At 42.1% G+C, this 24218-nt stretch overlaps 2 protein-coding genes across 16 annotated transcripts in view; one reads left to right on the top strand and one right to left on the bottom strand.

The window, feature by feature from the left end:
* Positions 1-6755, bottom strand: part of APPL1 (adaptor protein, phosphotyrosine interacting with PH domain and leucine zipper 1) — a 50021-nt gene extending 43266 nt beyond the window's left edge. For 4 of the 11 annotated variants that reach the window (XR_010155238.1, XM_063805894.1, XM_001173707.8 and 1 more), the window contains exon 1: positions 6531-6755. Coding sequence is in view for 10 of the 11 variants with exons in the window: in XM_063805894.1 (XP_063661964.1) it covers positions 6531-6584 (54 nt within the window). In the remaining variant the exon portion in view is untranslated. Of the gene's footprint in view, positions 1-3702; positions 3757-6530 lie in introns of all 11 variants that reach the window. The other 7 variants (XM_016941360.4, XM_063805899.1, XM_016941358.4 and 4 more) reach the window with 3 other exon arrangements.
* Positions 6756-6813: 58 nt separating this feature from the next.
* HESX1 (HESX homeobox 1) overlaps positions 6814-24218 on the top strand; it is a 29820-nt gene continuing 12415 nt past the window's right edge. The window contains exons 1-3 of one of the 5 annotated variants that reach the window (XM_054680324.2): positions 6843-6933; positions 8132-8172; positions 22950-23117. The gene's annotated coding sequence lies outside the window, so the exon portion shown is untranslated. Of the gene's footprint in view, positions 6997-8131; positions 8173-22949; positions 23118-24218 lie in introns of all 5 variants that reach the window. The other 4 variants (XM_063805289.1, XM_009445462.5, XM_016940047.4 and 1 more) reach the window with 4 other exon arrangements.

Raw genomic sequence — 24218 nt, 5'->3', positions numbered from 1 at the left:
AAAAAAATTAGCCGGGCATGGTGGCAGGCCCCTGTAGTCCCAGCTACTCGGGAGGCTGAGGCAGGAGAATGGCGTGAACCTGGGAGGCGGAGCTTGCAGTGAGCCGAGATCGTGCCACTGCACTCCAGCTTGGGCAATAGAGGGAGACTCCGTCTCAAAAAAAAAAAAAAAAAAAAGAATGTCAATAAAAATTTATCAAAGATAAGGAAACTAAGACTATCAAAGGCAAGGTAGACATACTCACATTACATCCCAAAGGCCCAGGGGAAGAATGAAAATACCAATAACTACTGGAGATAACTGCAGCTTAAAATCTAAAAGATGTATTTTTATTCTAAAAATAATTTATGCCTCAGCCTTAGAAACTGTTGTGGGTGTCGCTGTTGTTGATTGAGATAGGGTCTCATTCTTCTCCCAGGCTGGAGTGCAGTAACATGATCTCGGCTCACTGCAGCCTTGACCTCCTGAGCTCAAAAAATCCTCCCACCTCAGCCTCCCAGGTTGCTGGGACTACAGACATGTGCCACCATGTCTGGCTACTTTTTTTCTATTTTTTGTAGTGACAGGGTCTCACTATGCTGCTCAGGCTGGTTTCAAACACCTGGGCTCAAGCAATTCTCCTACCTCAGCCTCCCAAAGTGCTGGGATTACAGGTCAGGTGTGAGCCACCACACATGGCCAAAAATTTTTTTTCTTAAATCAACTTATTCCTTAGCTTCCTATTTTCAGAGGAGGAAGCTAAGTCAACATAGTATAAAGAAGGGGAAAAGACACAAAATCATGATGCCAGTAAGTCCCTATTTTCAGTCCTCTACTTCCCCAGGCCTCAGAGATTTAGATTTGACAGAATATTTTTCAAACACTCCACTACAATTCCATATAGTGCTATTTTAAGATGTAAAAAAGAAAGCATCAGGAAATCTTGTGGAAAATCTGCCACTTCTTTTTTTTTGTTTTTTTTGTTTTTTTTTTTTTTCTAAAAATGGGTAATTCCAATTCAAGGAGTTACATATTTATGTAAAAACTTGTAGCATAATTAAATTTAAAAGCTCTTCTCAGCGCAAAGCAAGTTGAAACAGATTCCCTATTTTAAGCTAACAATATCAACTTCAACACTGGATAATTACTGTTTGTTTAAAGTTAGTAGCTTAAAAAATAGAATCAATATGGTACCATTTCATCAAATCTACGATGGTATCCATTGTAAGATGCATCATTTTTATTTTTGTACTACTCAAACAAAACAATGCTGGCAATTAAGCTATGATTTAAGGTTTTCTTATGTCTTGAATTTTTTACCTTATATTTATGAAAACAGACCTTCACACAGAATTTTATCATATACGGCTCTCATGTAAACATAAGAAATATAAGCATCATAAATTTATTTCTAAAACTTCACAGAGTTCAAATCTTATGAACCACTTTTCTTTTTTGTTTTTTTGTTTTTTGGTTTTTTTTGAGTCAGAGTCTCACTGTGTCGCCCAGGCTGGAGTGCAGTGGTGTGATCCTGGCTCACTGCACGCTCCGCCTCCCGGATTCATGCCATTCTCCTGCCTCAGCCTCCCGTGTAGCTGGGACTACAGGTGCCAGCCACCACACCCGGCTAATTTTTTGTATTTTTAGTAGAAACGGGGTTTTATCATGTTAGCCAGGATGGTCTCGATCTCCTGACCTTGTGATCCGCCCGCCTCGGCCTCCCAAAGTGCTGGGATTACAGGCGTGAGCCACCGCACCGGGCCCATGAACCACTTTTCAACTCGAGAGTCATCAATATGCATGTTTTCCTATACATTATCATTCTCTGTGCCATGAGGAGATAAGTATTTCTTAGAAGTACTCCATTTTTGTCCCTAATATTTTCTTCCAAGAAACTGATACTCATTCAGCAAATTTTGATGATGTCATTTGACATCTCACCAGGTGTCAAAGGAAGGTTTTCAGACAACAACCAGGACTGATATTCCTTTCTCAAATGGTGGCAAAATTGATTTGTTAGTTGAACACTGAGAGACTACACTTGGCCAGTATGCTACTAGGAGAAACAACCAAGTATGTACATTTGCAGGCAATGTGAAATACATTACTACTGCTACCTGGCTGATAGCAATTGTTAATATACCATCAACTCTAAGAGGAATCCCAATCAGAGACATCAAAATGTTGGGAGGAAAGGCACATCTCATGATTAATTCATATTATGCAAAAACAGAAGATCCCATTTGGGACTGGGGTTTGTCTTCACTGTTCTATCATAGATGAATCACTAAGATACATATCTACATATAAAATCAATTAATTTTTTAAAGAGCATTATCTGTTCTTAGTAATTAACAAGGTTTATTTTGATTTTGATTTTCAAAACAACATATAAATATGGACAAGGCATCTACTATAAGCTTAAGATTTTCTGGCTCAATGGATGATCTTTTGCAGAACTGTCTGGTTTGGGCAAGATAATTCCAAACATGCTTTTTCCCCACCTAGGTTCCAGGCAGTGGAATCTTTAAGAATAAAAGATGCTTGTTTGATCAGCTGGATTTTGGACTTGCAAATTCTCCCTAATTTAATACGTAGTTACTATAAATCAAAACTAAAAGAAGGGTAACTGTAATTCAGGATAGTCTTCCATCACTCCCAGGCTCTTTTTTTTTTTTTTTTTTTTTAAGAGCCAAAGCCTCGTTCTGTTACCCAGGCTGGAGTGCAGTGGTGTGATCATAGCTCACTGCAGCCACGGACTCCTGGACTCAATCCATCCTCCTGCCCTAGCCTCCTGAATAGCTGGGACTACAGGTGCATGCCACCACACCCAGCTAATTTTATTTTTTGTAGAGATGAGGTCTTGCTATTTGGCCCAGGGTGGTCTTGAACCCCCACCCTCAAGTGTTTACAAGCATGAGCCACTGTGCCAGGCCAAGGCTCTTTTTTAGGTAGCAACTGGCAGGCCACTTTTGATTAGATCTAAATGATCTAAAAAAAATTAAAAACTAATCAAACAAAAAACTTTTAGGGCCTGGTACAGTGGCTCACATCTGTAATCCCAGCACTAAGGCCAGGAGTTCAAGACTAGCCTGGCCAACATAGTGAAACCCTGTCTTTACAAAAAAAAATTTTCTTTTTTTTTTTTTTGAGACGGAGTCTCGCACGGTTGCCTGGGCTGGAGTGCAACGGCGCAATTTCGGCTCACTGCAACCTCCGCCTCCCGGGTTCAAGTGATTCTCCTGCCTCAGCTTCCCGAGTAGCTGGGATTACAGATGTCCGCCACCACGCCCGAGCTAATTTTTTGTATTTTTAGGAGAGACGGGGTTTCACTATGTTGGCCAGGTCGGTCTCAAACTCCTGACCTCGTGATTCACCCGCCTCGTCCTCCCAAAGTGCTGAGATTACAGGCGTGAGCCACCACGCCCAGTCTTCTACAAAAAATTTTTAAATTAGTTGGGCTACTTGGGAGGCTGAGGAAGCAGAATCACTTGAACCTGGGAGGTGGAGGTTGCAGTGAGCCAAGATCATGCCACTGCACTCTAGCCTGGGCGACAAGAGCGAAACTCCATCTCCAGAAAAATAAAATAAAATAAAATAAAATTAGCTGAGCTTGGTGGCGTGTGCCCAGGAGTTTGAGGTTTCTGAGTTATGGCTGCGCCACTGCAATCCAACCTACGTGACAGTGAGACTCTGTCTCAAAAAAAAAAACAAAAAACTTACCATGAGCTTTAAAAGTCTTCATATTCTTTGCTGCTCTGCTTCTTGGACTCTATTCTAGATAAAATAGTTCAAACTGAGAAGAAAATTTATGCTCCAAAGCATTAATCTCAGCCCTATTTATAAAAGCAAAACTTTGGGAAAACTCTAAAAGTCCAGCAAAGGGTTGTGAAATCAGTTAAGGAAATGTGTGGTCTTCAAATGTTTTTATTTGGAATGTAAAAACATGTGAAGATACTTAAGTGATAATGTTAAGTTAAAATCAGGATAAAGATCATTATGCACAATATAATCTCCATTCCATTAAAACATGTAGAAGAAAAAAAAACAGTAGAATAAAGAAAGCAAACTGTTAATAAGGTTTTGCTGGGTAACCAACAGGTAATTGTGTGTTATTCTTTTCTGGACCTTCCAATTTTTCTGAAGGAAGCAACTATTATTTCTTTTTAATCAGGGTCAAAAATAAAAACATGTCATTAAGACACAACAGCTGAGGTTCAGAGAAGTTGAATGATTTGCCCTAAAGCAGACGGTAGTAAGTGGCAGTGATGACTAAAAACCTCGTCAACCCTAGATCCAAGGCTTTGCATTCTGCCACAGGTTCGACCTAAGAATCACCTCCAAGTATGTACACTTCCTAAATCCCAGTTGTACCAATTAATTTTCCCAAGTAAATTTTACCTAGTTCAAATTTATTGCCTTTCAACATTGAAGGGATATCAATGTGGCTACTTCATTAAAAATTAGCTGGCACAGGCCAGGTGTGGTGGCTCACACCTGTAATCCCAGCACTTTGAGAGGCCAAGGCGGGCAGATCACCTGAGGTCAGGAGTTCGAGACCAGCCTGGCCAACATGGCAAAACCCCGTCTCTACAAAAAGTACAAAAACTAGGTGGGCGTGGTGGCACACGTCTGTAATCCCAGCTACTCAGGAGGCTGAGGCATGAGAATCACTTGAACCCGGGAGGCAGAGGTTGCAGTGAGCCAAGATTGCAACATTGCACTCCAGCCTGGGAAACAAGAGCAAAACCCTGTCTCAGGGAAAAAAAAAAAAAAAAAAAAAAGCTGGCACAGTGGCACACGCCTGTATTCCCAGCTGCTAGGGAGGCTGAGGCAGGAGGATCACTTCAGCATAGGTGTTCCAGGACACAGTGCACTACGATAGTGTCTGTGAACAGCCATTGCTCTCCAGACTGGGAAACATAGCAAGATCCCCATCTCAAAAAACAAACAAATATATTGTAAAACGGACACTAGTATGATGCATGCTTGTAAAGAAAAAAAAAAAAACACAATTCTTAAGTTGTAAACTAATCTGGCAAAAACCTCAAGACATTAGATGAGTCAAGAGTTTATCTCTGCCTCACAAGTCATTTCCAGGGCGGTGTGCAATCCATTCTGAGCCGTTTATAGTCTTTATGGGCTATTAAAAAAAAAAAAGCCAAGTAAGAGAAGAAAGGTAAGGCAACCTGTTGAATCTTACATAATAAAAAGTAAAATGACAAAGTACACCTGACCAATTCCACAAACTTTTTGCAAATCATCTGAAACAAATACAGTTTATAACTTTATATGGAGAAATCATCAAGAAAAAAATTGAACCGAGTATACTGGCAGTCAAGATAAACCAAATGTGAGTTTCTCTTTTTGTCACTATCGGCTCATAAGAGTACATTAGCAGCAGGCAACTGGCCTGTGAAGATAACTTTCAGAATAAAAAAGAACAAATCAATTCTACAATCAGAGCCCCATTTCAACTTGGCAATTAACATTGGCACAAAATCCATGGCAGAAGTGCCATCCAGGAAAAGGAGATCTAGACCTCTTCTGCTTTTCTTCTTTGGGGGCCATGTTCAACTGTAAAGACACACGAAATGGTGCAACTGCATTTCTAAATCAGCAACAATTCAGAAATGTTTCATTCTAAATAGTGTCCAACCAGCAACACCGTCTTAAACCGTTTAAATTATCGTGTAAAACGGCTTAGAGATGAAGTTTTCCCTATGCAAGTTACAGCCCCTGCCAACATTTTAAAAAATATAGCTGCTTTCATTCTGCAGTATTGAAAACATATTAAATGGTTACATTTTCCAAAACTGTCTTAAGCTAGAGCAACCACATCAGCATCATTCCGACGCACAGAACACAGGGCTTTTATTTTGATGAGTTTATTAAGGCCAAGTCTGCAGGGAGCAGCGCAGCAGTCGCGGAGCGGCGAAGGCACCGTCCATCCCTCGCCGTGCACAGCTCGAGTGACAGCGACCACAGTCACGGCCGCGACACGGGCACACTCGGCGGGGAGAGCGGTCTTGGGCTCCGGGACCCGTCACGGGCTTTGCCATTAGGGCTCCACACACAACCTTACAGCCTCTCCCAAAGAAAAACGATTAATTTCCTTCCCTAGCTTGCTGAGCCTCGGAAATCATTAAATAAGACTATCGGGGTTTCTCTCCCTTCTGCAATTTTTCTGAAGAGGTTCTCAGGGAGAAAATTCCAGGATCGAGATTTGGCACCTCACATCACCGCGATAAAAACGGCGCCTTTCGTCAAATAAAAAGGAGACCCGCGCGCGTACGTGACCGCCCGGCCCACGAGCACCAGCGGCTCGGTCTCCGCCTGCGGCCCTCGGCCCAGCCGAGCAGGCCCACGCGGGCCTTGGGCGGCGGGCCCAGCCTCCACAATTCGGGGCGCGGCCTGCGACGGGCGGTGACCTAGGGCGGCGGCGGCCCCCACCTGGGCCGGGGCGGGCACCTGCGGGAGCCGCGGAGGCGCCAGACCTGGGGTCGGCCCGCTGGGCTCTCCCTTGTCGCCCACCAGCTCCCGCGCCTCACCTGCGGGCTGTCCTCCAGCGTCTCCTCGATGGGCAGCTTGTCGATCCCCGGCATCGTGGCGGAGGGAGGGCGGTGGCAGGAGACGCAGCTACCGCCCACAGCTCCCCGCGCCGGCCCGCCCGCCGCAGCTGACCCCGGCCCGCCCTCTCCGGCAGGGGCTGCAGCCGTCCCCGCCCGCACAGCCTTCTCCAGGCGCCGAGCGGCCGTGCGGGAAATCCCGCCCCCTCGGCCTCCCTGCCCCGCCTCCCGGCGCGTCCATTGGCTCCCGGGGACGCCCATCCGCGCTGCGGCGGTGGTCGGGAGGTTCCCGTGCGGCGCTAGGCTCTCCCGCGAGCGCGGGCGTCGGAAGCGGCGGAGGTGGCAGTGTCTGCCCTGGGATGGCCTTCCCTGCACGCGCGCGTTTGTATCTAAATCGCACGGGACCGTCTCTTCCTCAGCTTGCCGGCGCGAGGAGCCGGAGCCTCGAGTTAGGGCCACACGGGGGAATTTGGGGCGGGTTGACTTTTCCCGCAACATATTTTGTCAGAGACCTTGGAGAAAGTCCTACTGCTGGCGCCTTTTAGTTTCCTCAGATGATAACATTCCCAACTCCGCTGGAAGCGTCCAGTCTTAATCCCCTCCAGCAGAATGGTGCTGACTAACTCAGATGTCTGAGATCCGCAGCTGTGTCAATAATAGGGCTTTCTGGCAAACTTGTGAACGTAGGCTCGAAATTGTTTTTCTGGACGCTTGAATATCAGTATATTCAGTTGAAAACATGTGATTTTGTTGCCAGTTTATCAGTTCCTACCTGGCCTCCCGAGGTCAGTCCTTCAGGACTGACGCTGCAACTCCAACTCCCATGTTTCTTTTAAATCACAAAGGAAAATATCTTTTAAAAGTCAGGATACACTGATTAATTATGTTAGTAACTAATTGGCATTTGTTGAATCAAAAAGTTTTGGAAGCGTTAAATAGTTTTAGCCTCTAATTTTACAATAAAGTGAAGCTCAAAGTTGGGAATTTGACCGGATGAGGGCTACAAGCCTATCCTTTCCTCCTCCCTCTTCATCTTTCCCAACCTGTCACCCTGGCTCGTTTATGTCTCTGTATAGTTGTAGGCTTTCATCATTATACAGAGAAAATAACAAAGTAACTAGTGTCTTCTAAACATCTAGCCATTAATTCCACCAATCCATTCCATTTTCATTCAAGAAATACCAGAGATGCTGAGTAAAGATTAATTAGCTGCCTGGTTCCGCAGATACATGGGAACAAATCCAGAATAGTAGTAGCTCAAATCCAAATATAGTAACAAATAGAAGTTATATATTTTAAACGAAAATAGTAGATTTTCCCATGATCTCTTGAAAGAAAGATAAAATTATATTTTTAAAGTTTTGTTGAGTAGACTTGCATTGTAGTTTTACGGAATTATTTTTAGTGTTACAATCTTTAAAAGTTTTCCCCTTAGATTGTTTATCAGCCAGTCTGTCTCTCTCGAAGAGTTCTTTAGTTTTTGAGGAAGTTGATTTGGAGGCAGTTCTTACAATGAGTTAAGGGTTCCCAGTTGTGTTACAGTTTCTTTTTCCTTGATATCTCATTTCTACTCTGCCAACAAGAACACCATGCACCCCAGCTCTAAAGAAGGAAGACTTTCAAGGTAAGTGACCTTCCTGATTGAACTGAGTTAGATTTTAAATGAAGAAGAAAGGTTGTGGCAACTGTTAAGAATCAGGAGTAAGTGAGGAGTGTAAACAATGTATAAGAAAGAAAGAAAAAAAAAGGCTTGGCGCTGTGGCTCACGCCTGTAATCCCAGCAATTTGGGAGGCCGTGGCAGGTGGATCACCTGAGGTCAGGAGTTCAAGACCAGCCTGCCCAACATGGCGAAACCCAGTCTCTACTAACAATACAAAAATTAGCCGGGCGTGGTGGCGTGCCTGTAGTCCCAGCTACTCAGGCGGCTGAGGCAGGAGACTCAATTGAAGCCGGGAGGCCCAGGTGCAGTGAGCTGAGATCATACCACTGCGCTCCGGCCTGGGCGACAGAGCAAGACTCCGTATCAAAAAAAGAAAAGAAAAGAAAAGTATTTGTTACCTAATTAACTTGGCCAAACCAAATAATTCCGATGAAAAATTCGATTAGTTATCTGAATTATCTGGGTGTGGTATTGTCAAGTTAAATGGTTTCCTTCTTAGTATGTTATGTACATCTAAACTGTGTTTCTGTAAAGGACTCTCAAGAGGCCATTACATTATCGCAGAATGGCAAGGAATTCTTGCCAGACTCAGCTGGTTAAAAAATAAAACAGGCTGGGCGCGGTGGGGCTCACGCCTGTAATCCCAGCACTTTGGGAGGCTGAGGCAGGCGGATCAAGAGGTCAAGAGATGGAGACCATCCTGGCCAACTGGTGAAACCCCGTCTCTACCAAAAATACAAAAATTAGCTGGGCATGGTGGCACACGCCTGTAGTTCCAGCTCTTTGGGAAGCTGAGGCAGGAGAATCGCTTGAACCCGGGAGGTGGAGGTTGCAGTGAGCCGAAACTGCACTCCAGCCTGGGCGACAGAGCGAGACTCTGTCTCAAAAACAAAAAATAAATAAAAATGAAAAAATAAAACAAACAAAAACAGGTTCACATTCAATTGGATGGAGAGGTAGGTTTAGTCAAATCTAGTTTTAACCTATTTGTACTAGAATCCAGTTTTAACCTTCCATTTGGATTCTCTAGCTTTAGGCCACTGTATACCCTGCTCATCCAAAAATATGGTTGTATTTTCTAAGTTAAAACATCTCCAAAGCTGCAAAATTCATAGTCCTTTTTGATAACCACTTTAAGTTTATTCAGCCTAAGTTTTGTGCAGTTAACCAAACTCAGTTCATTTTAAGCCAGTTTTCTTTCATACAGGAAATGAGGCTTGTTCAGAGAATGCCTTAGGGGTTACTGGAGACTCGTGTGGGTAGTAGAGTAAAAACTTTGGGCAACTGGTTAATTTTATGGAAAGCAAGTCAGGATTAAACAACATCCACTAAAGATTTCTTTGAGATGTTTCACATATATACCTTGAGACATTTCACACGTATAATTTACAACAAAAGGACGTACAGTCTTGTAAATAGAGTTGTTAATTATTAGTCTCCTAAAATTATATTTGGTCTTATAATTAGGTTTTTACATGATACTCCTTGAAGTTCTGGTCTGTGATCTGTAATAGGAAAGAATCCAATAACCCAAGTGATGCTGGTGCTTTACTTCTAAAAATTATCCCTTTAGGTCAGTGGTTTCCAAACTTAATGCACACATAAAAGTTATCTGGGAAGGTTGTTAGCATACAGATTCCTGAGCCCTGCTGGAAGATTTTGGTGTAGTAGGTCAGAGTCAGGGCTGGGAATCTCTCCAGTTAAGTCTGAAGTGGGTAATCCACAAACCACATGAGGAAAAACTCTATCCAAGATGGAGAATGATCATTTCCCTTTCCTAAATCACTTTGTATTTAAAAAAAAATTTTTAAAGAGTCAGGTGGGCACAGTAGCTCATGCTTGTAATCCTAGCACTTTGGGAGGTCAAGGTGGAAGGATTGCTTAAGCTCTGGAGTTTGAGACTAGCCTGGGCAACACAGAGACACCATCTCTACAAAAAAAAATTAAATTAAATTAAAAGTTTAAAAAATTGGCCTGGTGCAGTGGCTCATGCCTGTAATCCCAGCACTTCGGGAGGCCGAGGCGGGTGGATCACCTGAGGTCAAGAGTTCAAGACCAGGCTGGGCAACACAGTGAAATCCCGTCTCTGCAAAAATTAGCTGGATGTGGTGGCAGGTTCCTGTTATCCCAGCTACTCGGGAGGCTGAGGCAGGAGAATCACTTGAACTTGGGAGGCAGAGGTTGCAGTGAGCCGAAATCACACCACTGCACTCCAACCTGGGTGACAAAGCGAGACTCAGTCTAAATTAAAACAAAAATTAACAAAAAATAAAGAGTCAAGCAAACATTTAGAAAAGGAATCCTAGATTCCAGCTAAGGATGGTGAGAAGGACATGATTTCCAGGCTAACGAGCTGGAAACCACCTACTCACAAATATTCTCTAAAAGACTCCATCAATCTAAAATTCTGGGAAATTCATACTCCTTTTAAAGAGTATAATGTATAATGCAAAAAATTCTGGTTGTTACCTAGTAAATCACTCCTTAATAGGACTAACTTTAACAGATAATTCATTATTTTCTTAATACCAGCGGAGATAAAGCAGATTCAGGAAAGAGCAGATTTCAAGAAAATTGATAATTTGGGAACTTCAGTCATTTAATCTATTTTAAAACATTAGAGCCAGTAGCAGAGTAGGGGGAAGCTTTGGACAATTGGAGGGTAAAACAAAAAGTTCTGAGGAATGGGTTGCAAAAAGAGGTGGGAGGGCACTAAGGACCAACTGGTTCTTCATTGTGCCACTGCAAACTAGCTTCTGCCTTTGACCTTGACCTTGATGTCACTTTTACTCATTGCCACAGCATCCTTAGAATGTGGGACAATTCTGCAGCTTCAACTTTCTTGATGGTAAAAAGAAAAAAAAAAACTTCTAGGAAAATTGTATATGCTTTTGTTTATCTATGGTTGCCTTGATTCCTTTTTAGAAGAACACGTTAATTAATTTGTCTGAGCAGGCCAAGAACTTTAACACAAAATAGCATCATAGCCCTTCTGTGGGGAGGTAGATGAGAACATGGTTATGAGCTCATGAGCTTGGGCTGTGATTTAAATTTTGGCTCCACTGTTTAGTAGCTCTGTGACTTAAGTAAGGTTATTTAACTTCTCTGTTTCTCCATTCTGCCATCTGAAAAATGGAGCTTAATACTAGAGAACTTACATTAATAGTATTGTTAAGATGATTAATGAGCTTTTAGAGTAGCTCCTAGCGCAATAAGCATTCAGTAAAAATTAATTATCTTTTTCATTATCAACTATTAAATATTAAAATATTTTAATACATTTAAGGAAGCTTTTTTGTCTCTATCATATTTTTTTAAAAACTAATATTTTTTAAATCAGAAGATTGGGCTCATTACCTTAGAGAATTCTGATGCTATTTTAAATAACATTAGTTACTCTTGCTAATGTTTTATCACTTTGATTTGGGGGCTTTTGAGGCCAAAACCAAAATTTCAAAATCAATAAATATGTACTTTGAAATTCTGGAGGAAAAGTGTACCAAAACAATTACCAAAATAGCCAAGATTATTGCCATTTTGAGGTTTTTAGGAGTTTTTGTTTTGTTTTTTGTTTGGCGGGTGGTGAGTGGGTAGAGGTGCCCCAAAGTTAAAAGATTTTCATGACACTTACCCCACATGGGAATTCTGGAAGGAACAGTCAAATCACTGGGGAAAAAATTGCTCATAGGCTGGGGGCAGTGGCTCACAGCTGTAATCCCAAAATTTTGGGAGGCTGAGGTGGGAGGATCGCTTGAGCCCAGGAATTTGAGACTAACCTGGGCAACATAGTGAGACCGTGTCTCTACAAAAAATTTAAAAATTAGCCAGGTGTGGTGGCACATGCCTGTAGTCCCAGTTACTCGGGAGGCTGAGGTGGGAGGATTGCTTAAGCCCAGGAGGTCAAGGCTGCAGTGAGCCGTGATCTTGCCGCTGTACTCCAGCCTGGTGATAGCGAGACCCTGTCTCAAAAAAATGCTTTTAGGGAAATTAATATGTCCTGTGCCTGTTTAATCATTGAAAACATTTTAATATTTTCAGAGCCATAGAGGGCAGTGAAAAACAGAGTAGCAGAATTGATTATACCAGTACTATTTATCCAATGGCTAATACAAATAAGACTCTCAGGGATAATTCACACGTGCTTCCAAGAACACTAGATGGCACCAATTATTTAGAATTCAGACTACCTCAGGGAACAGCTGTCTTCATTCAACAAATATTTATTAAATAATGAACAAAACAAAAATATCTGTCATTGTGGAGCTACAGGTTAGTAGATATGGTGGGGAGAAAGACAATAAAAAATAAACATAGTAGTATTAGAAGTATAGCATATTGGCCGGGAGCAGTGGCTCATGCCTATAATCCCAGCACTTTGGGAGGCCGAGGCGGGTGGATCATGAGATCAGGAGTTCAAGACCAGCCTTGACAATATGGCGAAACCCCATCTCTACTAAAAATACTAAAATTAGCTGGGCATGGTGGCACGTGACTGTAGTCCCAGCTGCTTGGGAGGCTGAGGCAGGAGAATTGCTTGAACCCGGGAGGCAGAGTTTGCAGTGAGCCGAGATTGTGCCACTGCACTCCAGCCTGGGTGACAGAGCACGACTCCAACTCAAAATAAATAAATAGATATATAAGAAGTATAGCATACTACAGCTACAAGGCTGTAGTGAGCTATGATTGCACCCCTGTACTCCAGCCTGGGCAAACCTTATCTTATATAGTAAAATAAAGAATAGTATGTTAGAATGTCATAAGTGCTATAGAAAATAGAGTAGGGAAGGCCAGGCACAGCAGCTCATGCTTGTAATCCCAGCACTTTGGGAGGCTGAGGTGGGAGGATGGCTTGAGCCCAGGAGTTCAAGACCAGCCTGAGCAACATGACAAGAACCCATCTTAACAAAAAAAAAGTTTTTAATTGGCTGGGTATGGTGGTGTGTACCTATGGTCCTAGCTACTTGGGAGGCTGAGGTGGGAGGATCGCTTGAGCTGGAGAGTTGGAGGCTGCATTGAGCCATGGAGTAGAGGCTGCACTCCAGCATGGGTGACAGAGCAAGGCCTTGTCTCAAAAAAAAAAAAAAATTAGGGAAAACAGAGCCGGGGCAGCTGCAATTTTAAACAGGTTCTTCAGAATGGGCTTCATTGAGAAAGTAACATCTGAACAAAAACTTGGAGTGGCTGGAATGAGCCATGGGGATATCTAGGGAGCAAACATTCCAGAAGGAGAGACCATCAGGGCAGAAGCCGTCACCCCTAATGTAAGAGTGGCCTGGCCTTGTTCAAGAATTGCGCAGAGCCCAAGATGACAGGAGAAGAGCAAGCCAGGGGAAAGCCTGAGGTGTAAAGGAAGGGAGAGGAGGCCACATCAGGCAAAGCCTTGTGCCCACTATGAGGACTTCGGCTCTTACCCTAATTTTGGACAAAAACACCTTTAATAAAGGCAGCAATTTGAAACAAGTGTTGGGGAAACTGGAGAATTGATGATATACTATATAATAAATTATGGGTGGCCAGGCATGGTGGCTCATGCCTGTAATCCCAGCACTTTGGGAGGCCAAGGTGGGTGGATCATTTGAGGTCAGGAGTTCAAGACTAGCCTGGCCAATATGATGAAACCCTGTCTCCACTAAAAATACAAAAATTAGATGGGCAGTGGTGGTGCACGCCTGTAATCCCAGCTACTTGGGAGGCTGAGGCAGGAGAATCACTTGAGCCTGGGGGGCAGAGGTTGCGATGAGCCAAGATCGCACCGCTGCACTCCACCCTGGGCGACAGAGTGAGAATCTGTCTCAGAAAAAAAATAAATAAATAAACAAATGGCAAATTAACTTTGTCTTAAGTAAACTCAATCATTTACGAGATCCTTTGATTTAAAGGGAAAAGACTACATTAGTGATTTAGCTAAATCACATTCACTATAAACAGGACAAAAAGCAATGTCTTAAGACAATGCTTTAAAAAAGTCATAAAAAATGACTTCATGCTCTGCTACAGGGCTACAGTAACCAAAACAGCATGGTATTGGTACAAAAGACCAATGGAACATGGTACATAGACCAATGGAACAGAGTAGAGAGCGCAGAAATAAGGCTGCACACCTGCAACCATCTGATCTTCAACAAAGCTGACAAAAACGAGCAATAGGGAAAGGACTCCCTGTTTAATAAACGGTGCTGGACTATCTGGCAAGCCATATGTCGAAGATTGAAACTGGACCCTTTTTTACGCCATATACAAAAATCAATTAAAGATGGATTGAAGACTTAAATGTAAAACCCAAAATTACAAAAACCCTGGAAGAAAACCTAGGCAATACCGTTGTGGACATAGGATTAGGCAAAGATTTCATGATGAAAATGCCAAAAGCAATTGCAACAAAAGCAAAAATTGACAAATGGGATCTCATTAAACTTAAGAGTTTCTGCACAGCAAAAGAAAATATCAACAGAGTAAACAGACAACCTACAGAATGGGAGAAAAATTTTGGAAACTATGCATCTGACAAAGGTCGAATATTCAGCATCTATAAGAAACAAACAAATTTACAAGGAAAAGCAACCCCATTAAAAAGTGGGCAAAGGAGGCCAGGTACGGTGGCTCACGCCTGTAATCCCAGCACTCTGGGAGGCTGAGGTGGGTGGATCACGAGGTCAGGAGATCGAGACCATCCTGGCTGACACGGTGAAACCCCATCTCTACTAAAAATACACCTGTAGTCCCAGCTACTCGGGAGGCTGAGGCAGGAGAATGGCGTGAATCTGGGAGGCAGAGCTTGCAGTGAGCCAAGACCACGCCACTGCACTCCAGCCTGGGCGACAGAGCGAGACTCCGTCTCAAAAAAAAAGAAAAAGTGGGCAAAGGACATGAACAGACACTTTTCAGAAGATGTCATACATGTGGCCTATAAGCATATGAAAAATAACCCAATATCATTGATCATTAGAGAACTGCAAATAAAAACCACAATGAGATACGATCTGTAGGGAGCTGTAGGCCATCATCATTAGCAAACTAACACAGGAACAGAAAACCAAATACCACATATTCTCACTTACAAATCGGAGCTAAATGATGAGCATACATAGACACAAAGAGGGGAACAACAGTCAGAATAGCTACTATTAAAAAGTAAAAAGATAACAGATGCTGGTGAGATTGCAGAGAAAAGGGAACACTTGTACACTATTGGTGGGAGTGTAAATTAGTTCAGTCATTGAGGAAAGCAGTGTGATAATTCCTCAAAGAGCTAAAAACAGAACTACCATTCAACCCAGCAATCATATTACTGGGTACAAACCCAAAGGAATATAAATCATTCTACCATAAAGGTACATGCATGTGAATGGTCATTGCAGCACTATTCACAATAGCAAAGACATGGAATCAACCTAAATGTCCATCAATGGTAGACTGGATAAAGAAAATTTGGTACATATACACCACAGAATACTATGCAGCCATAAAAAAGAGTAAGATTGGCTGGGCATGGTGGCTCATGTTTGTAATCCCAGCACTTTGGGAGGCCAAGACAGGCGGATCACCTGAGGTCAGGAGTTCAAGACCAGCCTGGCCAACATGGCAAAACCCGTCTCAACTAAAAATACAAAAATTAGCCAGGTGTGGTGGCGGGTGCCTGTCATCCCAGCTACTTGGGAGGCTGAGGCAGGACAATCACTTGAACCCGGGAGGCAGAGGTTGCAGTGAGCTGAGATCACGCTACTGCACTCCAGCCTGAGCAAAAGACTGAGACTCCACCTCAAAAAAAAAAAAAAAAAAAAGAATGAGATCATGTCCTTTCCAAACATGGATAGAGCTGTAGGCCGTCATCATTAGCAAACTAATGCAGGAACAGAAAACCAAATACCACATGTTCTCACTTAGAAATGGGAGCTAAATGATGAGAATACGTAGACACAAAGAGGCAACAACAGACACTGGGGCCTGCTTGAGGGTGGAGGTTAGAAAGAGGAAGAGGATCAGAAAAAAATAACTATTGGGTACTAGGCTTAGTACCTGGGAGATGAAATGATATGTACAAGAAACCCCCATGACACAGGTTTAACTATGTAACAAACCTACATGTGTACCCCTGAACCAAAAATGAAAACTAAAAAATAAATACAAATGGGTTTATAGTTTTTCCTCTTCCCTGTCTGAATACTAATGCAGCCTTAAAGCCATTAGGTGCAGCCAGGTAAAGTAGGAGTAGATACAAAGTGGAGAAGCCATGGGGGCCCAGAACAGGGTGTTGGAGTCCAAGCTGTGTGAGGAGGACATCCCCACAGAGGAGTGGCCTGGTGTGAGGTTTCAGAGCCTGTGCAAGATGAGGAGGCATCTGTGGAGGGGGTTGTCAGAGCACAAAAATGGTAAAGAGGGTGTTTGGTGGCCGGATGTTGGAACAAAAGTGGGGTGAAGAGGGCACCTGCATGAGAGTGCAGTTTGGAGCCCAAGCGTGATGAGGAGGACTTTTGTGTGGGGTGGGAGTTTGGTGCAGGATTTCAGAACCCAAGGGGTGAGGGAAGTACCCATAAAGGAGGGAAGCCTAAGGCAGAGTCTCAGAGCCTTATACCTCACAGCAAGGTGAAAACAGCATTCACGTGGAGCATGGCTAGGTCTGGGGTGTCAGAGCCCAAGTAGGAAGAGAAGGGCTTTTTGGGCTTTGAAGCACCTAGCACTAGCACAGGGGATTGGTCCTCAAGTGAGGTAAGGAAGCCATCTCTGTGAGTAAGAGGTGATGGCAATGAAAGTTTGGTTATATACATGGGACAGATCAAGTAAGTAAATATATTGAAGATAATGGAAGCCAGGTTTCTCACTATCAAAGGGATTACAAATATGGAAAGGGAGAAAATTGGAATGAACCCTCTGGTGCTGGATTGGAATTAAAGTATCCATGTGAACTCACAGATTTCAGTAAATATATGGAAATAAATGTAGATATAAATGTGTAGATGTATCACATGCATGTGTTTCCTAGCTCTTCCACTGAGAGGGCCTGGAAGCAGAGATGCCCCCAATGGCAACGAACACACATACAGCCCAGATTTTGCCCTCTAAACACCATTCTCCACTAAAAAGAAGCTTGGAGGGCTCCTTGGAGGAATGGCTTATCCTAAGTCCCTGGAACAAGAAAAGAACAAGATGTACCTGGGACATCTTGTTGTGCCAGAAAGTGGAAAGTGTTCAAAAATGATGTCAGACTTGAAGGGGACTCCCATTGGCCAAATCTGGGGAAATTTGAACATCATAATAAATAATGAGATTATAACCTATTAAAGTAGGAAACTGTGAGTCCATACTGATATAAATAAATGATATAAATAATTCAAAAATTTGATGAGAAACAATATTTACATAGGGTTAAAGTACCTCCTCCACACAAAATACTATATTATAAAGGGGAAAAGAGTAACTTTACAGTGGAGAAACCTGGCAGACACCATCTTAATCAAAATTAAATATCACCAGTAATGGGACATATCAAAATCATGTGCTACCTGATTGGAAATAATGAGAACACAGCATTACTTCTGTGACATTCCTACCAAAGATGCTCAACCTGAACCTAGTCACGAGGAAACATCAGATATAACTTTATTTTTTATTTTTTGAGACAGTCTCACTCTCACCTAGCCTGGAGTGCAGTGGCACAATATAGCTCACTGCAGCCTCGACCTCCTGGGCTCAGGTGATCCTCCCACCTCAGCCTCCTAGGTATCTGGGACTACAGATGCACACCACCAGGCCTGGCTAATTTTTTGTGGCTTTTGTAGAGATGAGGTCTCCCTTACCAGGCTGATCTCTAACTGCTGGGCTCAAGTGATCTGCCTGCCTCAGCCTCCAGCCTCCCAAAGTGCTAGCATTACAGGTGTGAGCCAATGTGTCCAGCCCAGATAACCTTAAATGAAGGACATTCTACAAAGTAGCTGACTGTAATCTTTGAAAAGTGTCGAGGTCATGAAGGTCAAGAAAATACTGAGGATCTGTTGCTGATTGAATGAGACTTAAGAGACACAATTGAAGACAATGTGTGATTCTGAACTGGATTATTTTACTGTGAAGGAAGTTATTTGGGGCAATGAATGAAACTTGATGGGGTTTGATGATTACATGGTAGTGATATAACCAATGTTACTTTATTGATTTTGATGGTTTGATTGTGATTATATAGGAGGAAATCCTTGTTTGCAGGAAAAACACTATTCAGGGTTGATGGGGCATCATGTCAGCAACTACTCAAATGGTTGGAGAGAAAGGTTTTTGTACTGTACTTGCAACTTTTAAGTAAGTTTGAGATTGTTTCAAAATTAAGTCAAAAACATTACAGATTAAAACCAGGTACATAGCTATAATCGTGAATAGACCGTTGAACATGATACATTGCTAAATTGTTTATTTTTGTGTTAACATTTTTCTGTGTTTTTTTTGTTTGTTTGTTTGTTTTTTGAGATGGAGTCTCACTGTGTCACCCAGGCTGGAGTGCAATGGCACGACCTTGGCTCACTGCAACCTCTGCCTCCCGGGTTCAAGCGATTCTCCTGCCTCAGCCTCCCAAGTAGCTGGGATTATAGGCGCCCACCACCACACCTGGCTAATTTTTGTATTTTTAGTAGAGACAAGGTTTCACCATGTTGGCCAGGCTGGTCTCGAACTGCTGACCTCAGGTGATCCACCTGCTTCAGCCTCCAGAAGTGCTGGGATTACAGGTGTGAGCCACCGTGCCTGGCCAGCATTTTTCTGTTTTTAAAGAGAGATTATTAAATAGGTGTCTTGGCTATAGAAAAGAAGAAACTTTGGGTCCTGGAAAGTGGTAAGACCTCTGGGCACTCAAAGTAAAGTATTCCAAAGTTCATCTTTGCTCTTTTCTATCCCTACTTTTATGAGAACCTAGACACCACTGAGAATTCTCGTACCTCCCTAGAAGAATCCATTGGTAACCATGATAGCTGCCTTATTTGATTACAACCTTTTAGAAATATGTATTTATTTTAAACTATTTCTAATATCTGAGTTGCTAGATTTCTGAACTGTTATTTGCAGTCTTCTAGTACTAAAACGAACTCACTTATTTAGGTTATATATGTGAGATATATGACAATAATATTTACTATTCTAGATAAAGTTATTCCCTAAAATATTTTTAGATCTTTATCATTTATCACATTCTGTCCATTTTCACTGGAGTTCTACCATCTCATTCTGGGAACTTTGTCTTAATTCTGAAGTAATTCAGTTTGCTAAATACTTGCCCATTTGTGTATATAATTAGAAATACAATTTGTATTGTATTTTGATTGATAAACCCTCCTTCATCTATATTCCCTTCTTAGTTAATGATACCATCATTCATCTGGTCATCTAAGCTAGAAATATTGAAATCACATTAACTTTCTCCTCCTCCCCTCAACAGACAAGCACACACACACCCCTGTCTCTGATGGGCCTTATGTTATGTTGCTTTTCTCTGACCTTTTCTTGAAACATCTCTGCCTCAGCACATCTCTGAAAAGCCCTTATAATAACATTGATAACAGCAATAAGTAAGTAATGGTAAGCAGTTTATGTAATGTCTACTATGTGTCAGGCTCTATTCCAAGAGCTTTGCAGATATTAATATATTGGATCCTTAATTAGGCACTATAATAATCCCCATTTTATTGCAGAAGAAACAGGCTCAAAAAGGCTAAGTTATATGCTCAAAGTCACATAGCTAAGAAGAGCTGGAATTTAGACCCAGATAATCTGACATCAGAGTTTGGTTCTTAACCCTTCCTCGGTCCTATTCAATCTCACTCAAGTAGATTTGGGACATTTTCTGTTCCCATAGTCACTTGTGCCTGTATCTTTATTTTATTATATTGTAATTGTGTATGTACATACTGGTGTTCCTAGAAGACTAAAGAGAATGTTACTATTTATATTTACAAAAGTAGAGAGAATAATGAATCCACATATACCGGTCTCTAATTCAACTCATCAACATTTTGCAATACCTGCCTCAATTATCTCTTTCTTGGTTTTCTGTTTTCCTAAAATATTTGAAAGCAAAACCCAGACATCATGAAATTTCACCTGTAAATACTTGAGTGTCTTTTAAAGGGGCATATTAGGTAACCATAATCACATTATCATACCTAATAAAATCAACATTAATTACTATCCTCTTAATCATGAGTTTCTTGAAGGCAGAAATGATTTCATCTCTATGCTCTGAGTTCTAGTGCACTCCCTGATATATGTTGGAGTTTAACAAATGTTTGTTATCATTGAAAAGTTTATTTATTTATTCGTTTATTTGAGACGGAGTCTTGCTCTGCTGCCCAAGCTGGAGTACAGTGGCACGATCTCGGCTCACTGCAACCTCCGCCTCCTGGGTTCAAGCAATTCTCCTGACTCAGCCTCCCTAGTACCTGGGATTACAGATGCCTGCCACCGCAGCTAAGTTTTGTATTTTTAGTAGAGATAGTGTTTCACCATGTTGGCCAGGATGGTCTTGAACTCCTGACCTCACGATCCGCCTGCCTCGACCTCCCAAAGTGCTGGGATTACAGGCGTGAGCCACCGCGCCTGGCCAGAAAGTTAAAGTTGTTTAAAACCATAACATTTATCCCCCAGGAACAATGTTATAAATAACTATCAGGTTCTTGGGTTAACTGACAACTCCCATTTAATCTACAGCGATTAGATTAAATAGCACTAAAGTTTAGGCCTGAGCCCTTTGGAGCCTTAAATCCTAAACCATTTTATCTTTGAATGTTGAGTCTGAGAAAAACCTGAGTCTAATTTAGCTCAGCCCTGAGTTTTCTTGTTCCCACTGTCAATCCAGGCAGGACATAAGAACAAGGGTTCGACTGGATGAGAGTGTTCATTGGTAAAGATTTCTTAGAAGGAAATATGGCAGCATCCACTAAAAAATAATATGCTTTTCAAAGAAAGTTTTCCATGGATTTCCATGCATTTCCGTGCACCCCTGCATGTGTGCTAACATGTATGTAGAGGATGTTCATTGCCAAAATGGTATAGTAAAAAATTGGAGACAACCTATATGCCTCATTATCAGGGGTATAGATTGATAAAATTATGGTTCATCCACTTGTAGTGCCAAGCAGGTGTTGAAGGGAGAGGCAGAGCTATACATCTTTGTGGTGTGTGTGTGTGTGTGTGTGTGTGTGTGTGTGTGTCACACTATGGGAGAGTGGACCACATTACAGAACAGTACACGTTTGACCCCATGTGCATGTGTGCCAGGGTGGGGAACATCACACACCGAGGCCTGTCGGAGGTGAGGGGCTGGAGGAGGGATAGCATTAGGAGAAATACCTAATGTAAATGATGAGTTGATGGGTGCAGCAAACCAACATGGCACATGTATACCTATGTAACAAACTTGCACGTTGTGTATATGTACTCTAGAATTTACAGTATAATAAAAAAAAATATGTGCATATGTGCATCCTCCTATTTAAGTCAAAGTATTTTGAAAGACAGGCAGGAGAAACGCTACATTGTTAGTGGTGATAGCCAGTAAGCTGGGGAGGTAAGATGGGGTAAAAGTAAAGGAGACTATCATATTTTTCTCCATGTACTGTTGTATAGAATGAATCTTTTTTAAAATTTACGTTTTTTCTCTTTGCTACTTGGATCAGCATAGAATGAATCTTTTTTTTTTTTTTTTTTTTTTTTGAGACAGAGTCTTGCTCTGTCCCCAGGCTGGAGTGCAGTAGTGTGATCTTGGCCCACTACAACCTCTACCTCCCTGGTTCAAGGGATTCTCCTGCCTCAGCCTCCCAAGTAGTTGGGACTACAGGCACGTGCCACCACACCCAGCTAATTTTTGTATTTTTAGTAGAGACGGGGTTTCACCACGTTGGCCAGGCTGTTCTCGATCTCTTGACCTCGTGATCCACCCACCTCGGCCTCCCAAAGTGCTGGGATTATAGGTGTGAGCCACCACACCCAGCCTATAGAATGAATCTTTTAAAAATAAAAATGCATTTGTCTTTTGGTTGACTTCATATCAAATTTTTTAAATCAAGGGCTTGATATATACAAGACATTATACTGTAAACAATTTTAACTCGTTTGAAAATGAAAAATATAATACTTTACTCTTTTGAGAAGAGCAAAGGCTGAAATGCTTTTTAATTGTTATAAACCAAATGTACTCAATAAACTTACTTAACATTTCCTATGTGACAGGCACTGTGCTGGGTGCAGGGGAGATCGAAGACTGTATGAAACACATCTTGCTCTCCTGAACCTTGTAATCACTGGGAAAGCTCCTGTGTGTCTCTAGTAACAATGGCAGACAAGGGCCATAGAAACCACAGAATGCCACAAATATGAATTGTTCAACATGACTCGAGATTTTTAGATTTTAAACTTGGATTTTTTTTTTTTTTTTTGAGATGGCGTCTCACTCTGTCGTCCAAGCTGGAGTGCAGTGGCGCGATCTCACCTCACTGCAACGTCTACCTCCTGGGTTCAAGCAGTTCTCCTACCTCATCCTCCCCAGTAGCTAGGATTATAGGTGCTTGCCACCACGTCCGGCTAATTTTTGTATTTTTAGTAGGGACGGGGTTTCACCATGTTGGCCAGGCTGGTCTTGAACTCCTGACGTCTTGTGATCCACCTGCCTTGGCCTCCCAAAGTGCTGGGATTACAGGCGTGAGCCACCATGCCTGGCCTTTTTTTTTTTTTTTTTTTTTTTTTGACAAGGTCTCTCTCTGTCACCCAGAATGGAGTGTAGTGGCATGATCACAGTTCATTGCAGCCTCAACCTCCTACGCTCAAGTGATCCTCCCACCTGAGCCTCCTGAGTAGCTGGGATCACAGGCGCATGCTACCACGCCTGGCTGAAGGTTTTTCAATTTTTGAAGAGACGAGGTCCCACTGTATTGCCCAGGTAAGTCTTGAACTCCTGGGTTTAAGCAATTCTCCCACCTCGGCTTCCCAAAGTGCTTGGATTATAGGCATGAGCCATGGCACCTGGCCTAGACTCAGATTTTTTTTTTTTTTTGAGATGGAGTTTCACTCTTGTTGCCCAGGCTGGAGTGCAATGGCACAATCTTGGCTCACCACAACCTCCACCTCCCAGGTTCAAGCGATTCGCCTGCCTCAGCCTCCCTAGTAGCTGGGATTACAGGCATGTGCCACCATGCCCGGCTAATTTTGTATTTTTAGTAGAGATGGGGTTTCTCCATATTGGTCAGGCTGGTCTCAAACTCCCGACCTCAGGCAATCTGCCCGCCTCGGCCTCCCAAAGTGCTGAGATTATAGGCATGAGCCACTGCGCCCAGCCTAAACTCAGATTTTTAAATGAATGCCCTATCTCAATTTTTATTAAATTTTAGTTGCAGAATGCCATAATGTCTTCTCTTCTGTAGATTGCCCTGGAGTGATACACATGTAGTTCAGAGAAAACTGGGATTACTTTACACATTAAAAAACAATAGTTAAACCCTGTTCAAGTAAACTTAAACAATAAACAATACTAGTACAGTATTTAAGTTGCATGTCAGGTTTCAAATGTCACATCTTGCTAGTCCCATCTGTCCATCCATCCATTTAATTCACTTATTGAACAAATTTTATTGAATGTCTACTTGGGCATTGTTCTAGGAAACACTGAAGGCATTGCAGTAAAAAATAAACTTATATTTAAGAAAACACATTTTAACATTAAAAATACTGAAAGTGTGAAATCAGTGCAATTCCTATGCAAAAGTAAGGAAGGGGCAAGGTTCACTGGAGCTTTGCTTATTCCATTTCTTATTACGCTCACAGCATAATAATTGTATGGCTGGTTTACAGAAATCTCTGCCAAAACACCTCAGACCTAGTACGTTTTTCCTGATGTTAATGATTTGGATATTAATTGAATATCCAATTGTGTGTGAAATACACAATTTAAAAATAAATATTTATCAAAACATGAATAGATTTACATGTTCCTAAAACAAGAAAAAACATAAACCTCTCAGTTTTTACTTCATCTTGTATGTAT

This window comes from Pan troglodytes, chromosome 2, assembly GCF_028858775.2.
Source record: "Pan troglodytes isolate AG18354 chromosome 2, NHGRI_mPanTro3-v2.0_pri, whole genome shotgun sequence".
In the NCBI taxonomy this organism is placed as follows: domain Eukaryota; kingdom Metazoa; phylum Chordata; class Mammalia; order Primates; family Hominidae; genus Pan; species Pan troglodytes.
The sequence above is the reverse complement of the archived record's forward strand: the minus strand, read 5'-3'. Positions and strand labels throughout refer to the sequence as shown.